This window comes from Octopus bimaculoides, chromosome 10 (assembly GCF_001194135.2).
Source record: "Octopus bimaculoides isolate UCB-OBI-ISO-001 chromosome 10, ASM119413v2, whole genome shotgun sequence".
NCBI lineage: Eukaryota > Metazoa > Mollusca > Cephalopoda > Octopoda > Octopodidae > Octopus > Octopus bimaculoides.
In genome coordinates this window covers 9,222,899-9,230,398 of record NC_068990.1, presented here as the reverse complement: position 1 = coordinate 9,230,398, position 7,500 = coordinate 9,222,899, and the positions used below count along the sequence as shown (strand labels likewise).

Sequence of the window (7,500 nt, the reverse complement as noted above, 5' to 3'; positions counted from 1 at the left end):
ACCTCGGCGGAATTTGAACTCAGAACGTAGCGGCAGACGAAATACGGCTAAGCATTTCACCCGGTGTGCTAACGTTTCTGCAAGCTCGCCGCCTTGTGTGTGTGTGTGTGTGTGTGTGTGTGTGTGTGCACACGCCTGTGTTTGTGCATGTGTGTAAAACTGTCTTATAACGGTATCACTCCTTTTCCTTATTTAGATCAGCCTTAATTAAATCAGTCCACAACAGAAATCACACTTTGGTAAGATTTGAACTCAGAACAGCCCCACAAGGGATTCTACTGTTTCAAACACTGCTGTAAACCTGATAAGCAGGTGTAAAGTTAACAACAATAATAACGATGATGGTATTTTGCACAAGGTATAATAAGAAGAGGAAGAAAAAATAAGGAGAAAAGCAAGACAATGATAAATGGTTAGTTGCGAAGAGCTCACAATATGAGAACATGTGGCTCAGGCGAACAAGATGGTTTTCCAAAAGATGTTTCCAGACTACAGCGTTGACAAGGGAGATGAGGAGAGAAGAAGCTGATGACATTTAGGTTAATGATTACAAAATTGATGATGCCCCACAGGCGTGTGTGTGTGTGAATGTGTGAATGTCTAAAATAGTGATTATTTGGGGGATAATTACAGTGCAATCAATAAAGAGTAGAGGTTGATAGTGAAGAATGATGATGATGATGATGTAGCAAAGACGCAGAGAGAAGAACAATGAAAGAGATAAAATATAAATGGATAAATGAAAAGACAGGCCATGGGTTGGATGGTGGGGGGGATAGGGGGAAGAGAATAAGAGAATGAGATAGTGAGGTCAGGAGGTTTAAGACAGAAGAGAAACTGCAAATGGATGATAAGGCCTCTTACTTCAGTATCTGGTTTCCATCTCTCGGTTTCTTTATTTAACTTCAGTTTCTGCCACACTGCAAGTAGAAATGTTAAAATGAAACAATTGAATAAAATTACAGATAACAATGTATGGGCATGAAAAGGTGATGGGAAGGAAAGGGTTAGAAGTGTCGGAGAGCAACAAAAGAGAAAACATTCTCAAACGTTTTGGATATGACCCAAATAGTTGAATTTTTGAGTAGTTAGAGAAGCCTCACTACATAGCTGATAGTGTATCCACTCCTGAATCGCTACAATTGTGTCATCCTGTTTGACTGACACAGGTCTCACTTATGCTTCAGAGCTGACAGTCATCAATAGTTAAGGCCAACAACAGTAAGCAAACTGAAAAAGCATAAACAGAATATGCACATGAAAATACACACACACATACACATACATGCTTGCACTTTTTTTTTAACCAGCAGAGTAAAATACATGCATACTCATGCATTGAGTAATATTTCTCCTGTTGTTCTGTAAAACGTGTGAGAGAGAGAGAGTGTGTGTGTGTGTGTGTGTGTGTGTTTGCGTGTGCGTGCACGCGCATGTCTATGAGCCTGGGCATGGGGAATAAGTGTGTATGTTTATATATCAGTGGTCTTCTCAGCACTTTTCTGATCAACAAATCAACAGACGATCACTTCATGTCTTTCAAGACATGAGAAAGAAGAGACAGCCTACTTGGAAAACTGATAAATATTAATGACAGGAAAAGCATCTAGCTGTGAAACAACATGTCAATGTGGCTAACCCCCAAAATCACAGCCTACTACCTTCAGAAAAAAAAACATGAGATACAGTTTTCAAGATGCCTAATGTAAACAACAATGAGATCGAAAATGAAAAATGGGTAATGGGTGTATGTGCCCATTACCCATTTTTCATCTTTGACCTCATTGCTGTTGTTTACACTAGGCATCTCGGATACAAAAAGGCAAAACAAAATCAGTGCTGGCTATAATTTCTACAGAAAATCTGTAGAGATAACTTTAATAAGACATGAAAAACACTTAGAATAAGGGCAACATCAACCCTTCAAAATGAAAGGTATTGCTGCCCCCTGATCACTTTGACAATGTCACTGTTAGAGGAGAATTGAATATATGGAGGAGAAGTGCATTCAGCAAGAGAGAAGAAAAACGACGCATGCCTGATGAGTTAAATCTGGTCCTTCCGACTGAGTGCTTACATACCCCATCTGTCACCAAAACTGAACATCAAGGTTTAGGATGTACAATTATGAAAGAATACAAAAAGCCATGAGAGAATGTTGATTATGCAAATGAGCAGAGAACAGTTAATACTGGGTTGTTAACATGGTTGGATAGATATCAAAAGAGAATTTGGATTGTGATGGAGAAATTTGGATTTACCGAATAAGAATGGCAAAATGGAATGAGTAAAGACTAATAGATTTCACTTTTATCCTTCCAGGCTCATGAATTCTTGATCATATTGCATGCAGTCTTACCAATAAAACTAGTCTCTTGGAGTAACTGCATAATTCATTTAGGTCAGGTTTGACATTGTTGTGATGTACATTGCTCTTTTTGTTTTTTTCTTCTGACATTTCCATCCAAGAAATAACTATTTTGAGAGCGAATTCAGCTCAGGCTTTAACAACCAATCAGAATATTTATATCTAATTCAGTGTGATGACATTCTAATCAAATTCCAGATCATCTTCCACAGGTCAATTCTGTAGTCCAGCAAACTCTATTGTTAAACTGACTCTATTTAATATTTAATTCAGCTCCTATAAAGGCCAACATTTTAAACTTCCCACAAACTGCTGTTCTCATTGTCAATGTTTAATTTGAGTACATCAAAGTTCAGTCATTTGGTCACTGTTATTTTAAGTATTCAGAACAAACCTGGATTACACTGACAACACAGTTTTTGCTGACTAATTTATATACAAGACTTGTTTTTGACTAATTTGGGGGCACAGGCCCTTAAAATCTTTTTGTGCCATATAAAACTTTGTGCATGGTCCTTGATTGTTCTTAGTGTCGAAATTTTTCTTAGCAACCATAAAGTAGAAAACTATTCTAAATTAATAGGGAACATGCTCGCAAATTTTAATACATTTGGCTGTATATATATCAATATATTAGCTTGAACATCAAAGTTCATTACTTTCACAGACATTTCGATAGTCTTCAATGACAGCTTGGTGATTTAATTAAAGTTTAATGAGAAAGATTTCAAGATATAAAAACAATAAGAAAGAGATACCAAAAGAATGGTAGGATAGGTAGCAGCAGTACTGCTGGAATTTGCAGTAAGACTGTTCTGGTAAATCTCAATCTAGAAAGAAGTATGAAAGAAACTTATGTGTAGAATAACTAATCATTTTATAGGTTTATTTGGGGGTTACAGTTTTGTAACAAAATAGTAGATCATTAATTAACTGTAGCATATAGGGGAAAATTGATGCAGTTTTTAAAATCAGTATCCTAAATATAATGATGAATAGATCTGACTGCTTTACCATTAAAATGTAATGTGTGACAGGGATTTCTAATTTCAATAAACAGTGTAAACAATAAACATAGGCGCAGAAGTGGCTGTGTGGTAAGTAGCTTGCTTACCAACCACATGGTTCCGGGTTCAGTCCCACTGCGTGGCACCTTGGGCAAGTGTCTTCTACTATAGCGTTGGGCCGACCAAAGCCTTGTGAATGGATTTGGGAGACAGAAACTGAAAGAAGCCCATCGTATATATGTATATATATATATATATATATATATGTATGTGTGTGTGTGTTTGTGTGTATATGTTTGTGTGCCTGTGTTTGTCACCCCAACATCGCTTGACAACCGATGCTGGTGTGTTTACGTCCCCGTAACTTAATGGTTCGGTTAAAGAGACCGATAGAATTAGTACTAGGCTTACAAAGAATAAAAGGTGGTGCTCCAGCATGGTGGTGCTCCAGCATGGTGGTGCTCCAGCATGGTGGTGCTCCAGCATGGCCACAGTCAAATGACTGAAACAAGTAAAAGAGTAAAAGAGTGTGGATACTTCAACCAATATAAGAAGTATGTTATATCTTCAAAGCTAGAGTTGATAGAGTAAAACTCACTTTGGAATTAGTTCTCTAAATATATCTAACAATAGGCTTAACTTTCAAACTCACGAGACAGTAGAATTTTTTTTTTCTTAACTAAATTTATTTTGTTTTCTGTGCCAGTTGGTGTTATCTTTCTATATGTCTGAACTTAATCGCTGTTCATGAATTAATCTACAATCACCCCTAGTGTACAGGTTCAAACAATGGCATAAATATAACAAACATATCTAGAACAGGATACTCTTCTAGCAGCCAAATGTTCACAGTAAAACCAGTTCTCTGTCATCTTTAAATAAGGAATCACATTTAAATGCTAAATATTAAGAAAGAGTATCACTGATACCAACAGCATTGCTAAGGCAAAGATCTCAATTAAAAAAAAAAATTGTTTAGCCAGTTCCATAAATTAGAACTACTTGAACAGAGCCAGAAGGGGTTACCAATCATGTCATAAGCATCATGTCATTTTATTATGAAAAGGAATTAGTTTAGAAGAGTAATGACATAGAAATGGGAATGATTATACATTACAGATGTTTGATTGTTTCCAAGAAGTGTTCTATATACTTAATACGGTGTAAAGGAATTTCTCCTGGATTTCATGGCGTTAAGTCATTCAGAAATTCTACTTGTTTTGTGTTACATTACATTACATACATAGATATTCTCTTCTTTGTGTAGCTGCAACCAATATATATATGTCTCACAATAGTGCACCAAGAATATTTCTGTCCCTATCTCATTAGCTTTGGAAAACCTTAATTTCATGTTGTGTCTACTAATAACAATAATCTGGCTGAGTTGACTTTGTCTGCTATTAGAGTATGGAAGTCTGCAAAATATAACACTAATGACTTCTTGTTCAGTATGATAGCCACAAAAGCCTAACCTACAATGAGCATAATAGAGATAGGTGGAATGCATCCAGAAACCTCCACTTTGTTCTTGCATTCATGGCATGTGAGGCTCTTGAAGAAGATCACCTTTCTTGACTTAAAAATATTTGATTGACAGAGGTTTTGAAAATTGTTAGACCCAAACCAAAATAACAGCCTTGTCATCAAGCAGAAGCTATCAAGGTATCAGAAAATCCTCTACCTCTCTGATCACACTTCTGCCAAAGATCTTTCCCTTACAGCTCATCAACAGCATGAAGCTCAAGACTTTAGAAGTTGGACTGGAGAAATCAACAATCTATACCGATATAGACTTTTGCTCGGTGGGAGCGTAGTGTTACCACACAGTGTTTGTAAGACTACATTTTTGCATAGATAGAAGCCTCCAAGAGGGCAGAGTTGGGACACCAATATATGTGTGTGGGGGAGGTGTATTGTTGTGTCTAGGGAGAATCATATTATTAACACATGCACAGGTTCGATTCTACTCCTTTATTATTAGTCAATCGGTTAAATATCCAACTAACTTGCAACCTTTTTAATAATAGGTCACTGAAAAGGTTGCAAGTAGCAACAAAAGAACTAAACAAAAACAAAACAAATGACTTTCTGTTTAAGCAAATTAAACAATCGATTAGTTAGTTGGATATTGAACCAATTGACTAATAATAAAGGAGTGGAATTGAACCAATGCATGTTAATAATATTAGCATAATGACTCTCCCTAGACACAAAATTTGGTTCAACACATGAATTCACATAAAGAATCTTGCAAACAAAAATGAAATAAATACAGATATACATACATATATCATAGTATACAATATTATAGATCCATTTCCTCTGACCTAACCAATTGGCTTTACATTGGGTATTAAAGAACTGGATATTAGATAACAGCACACTTAAGTAATACCGGGCGCTCTTCAGAGGTGGCAGGTATGGAAAAAATATGACAGCTCTCTGTTATTCGAGCTCTGAAGAGCATGTGGTATTACTTAACCATGCTGTTATTTAATATCTTGTTATTTAATACCCAGTGTGAAACTGATTGGTAAAATTTGCTTAATGGATAAGACTGTCTACTTAGATTTATATACCCACCATTCACAGATGCACAAATGCATATTTTGTCTAGCTGATGGATGGATGGATAGATATAAGAGCCTACCATACATGCACATATATATATTGCGCATTCAAGAGTGGATAGATGTGGGTGAAATGTATGTATGAGAGGGTACTGAAAAGTTCCTGGCTTTGGGTAAAAGAACATACAGGAAGATCAGTTAATTATGATTTTATTCAACATATTCTCCTCTCAGATTCACACACTTATTGCAGTAGCCCTTCAGTTTTCCTAAACCCTGTAAAAAAACTCAGAAGGTTGGGCCTCCAACCAGGCCTTTCCCAATACCCTTAAAGCCCGGAACTTTTCAGCACCCCCTTGTATATGTGAGCGCCTAGGAAAAGAACAAAAGTTTAGAAGAAAGATTGAAGAAGCCAAATAGAAAATTTACACCAGAAATAAGATTTAGAAACTAAAAGGGAAAAAAATACCATCGACAATAATAATAATAATAATAATAATAATAATAATAATAATAATAATACCAAACAATTACTATGGCCCAATATTACAAACTTACTATTACAACTACCATGTTCTGATGAAATGCCTGTGGTGCTGACGGTGGTGTAAGGAAGTGGAAGAGAGGGGTAGACAGAGCAAAAAGATAGTGAACATTACTTTGATATTTCGTTATCAATAACGACACAGAATTAATAATGCAATCTCACAAACAAAACTGATCCTTTACATTGTCTTTACTTGCACCACACTTTAGTTTGTTTTGTTATTATCGCTCAAAATCTTTTCCTCATTACATTCCGCCTATTCATTGCAGTACCATTAGGTGCCAGAAATATTACGCCTTGCTTCAGATAAATAATAATAATAATAATAATAATAATAATAAAAACAAGATGTAAATAAGTAAATTTCGAAAATAAAAAACCAAAAATTTATAGTTTGGAAAGAATCTTTTGTTCCTCTTTTTCTTTTCTAGTTATTTTCTTTTTTTAATGTTTTATTTTTTTTTTTAGTTTTCTTTCCATATTTTTCATAAATAGGTTAGTCTTTTATTTTATTTTAGCCTTTATTGTATTCATAAATAAAGTTATAGTTCTTTACTTGTTTTTTTTTTGTGTATAAATATTTCGAAATCTAATTTTGTTTACGTCTTGTCTATTGCTGTTGATGATGATGATGATGATGATGATGATGATAGAGGGAGGAAGGAGAAGAAAGGGAAGAAGGAGAGAAAGCAGTGTGGCTCATTTAGTTTAAAAAATGTCTCTGGTAAATATCTTCCAAGCTGCATCCAAATTTTAGAAAAGCAAACTCAGAATCAACACACACACACACACACCATTTTCTTTTTTTTTTTTTTCCACATCAATCCTTTATGTATGAAGAGTATGATTTTGTAACTGGGCATTTGCATATTGGTGAAACTGCGTGCATATGTGTGTGTGTGTGTATATATATATATATATATATATGCATATATAAGCATATATGTATGTGTGTATATGTGTATGTATATATATATATATATATATATATATATATATATATAT

The 7,500-nt window shown here is 35.0% G+C and overlaps 1 protein-coding gene across 1 annotated transcript in view; it reads right to left on the bottom strand.

Annotated features, from left to right (window-relative positions):
- LOC106868824 (splicing factor 3A subunit 3) overlaps positions 1–7,500 on the bottom strand; it is a 117,380-nt gene that overhangs the window by 4,872 nt on the left and 105,008 nt on the right. Inside the window, exon 16 of the mRNA XM_014914285.2 lies at positions 865–920. Within this exon, the coding sequence (XP_014769771.1) occupies positions 865–920 (56 nt within the window). The remainder of the gene's footprint in view (positions 1–864; positions 921–7,500) is intronic.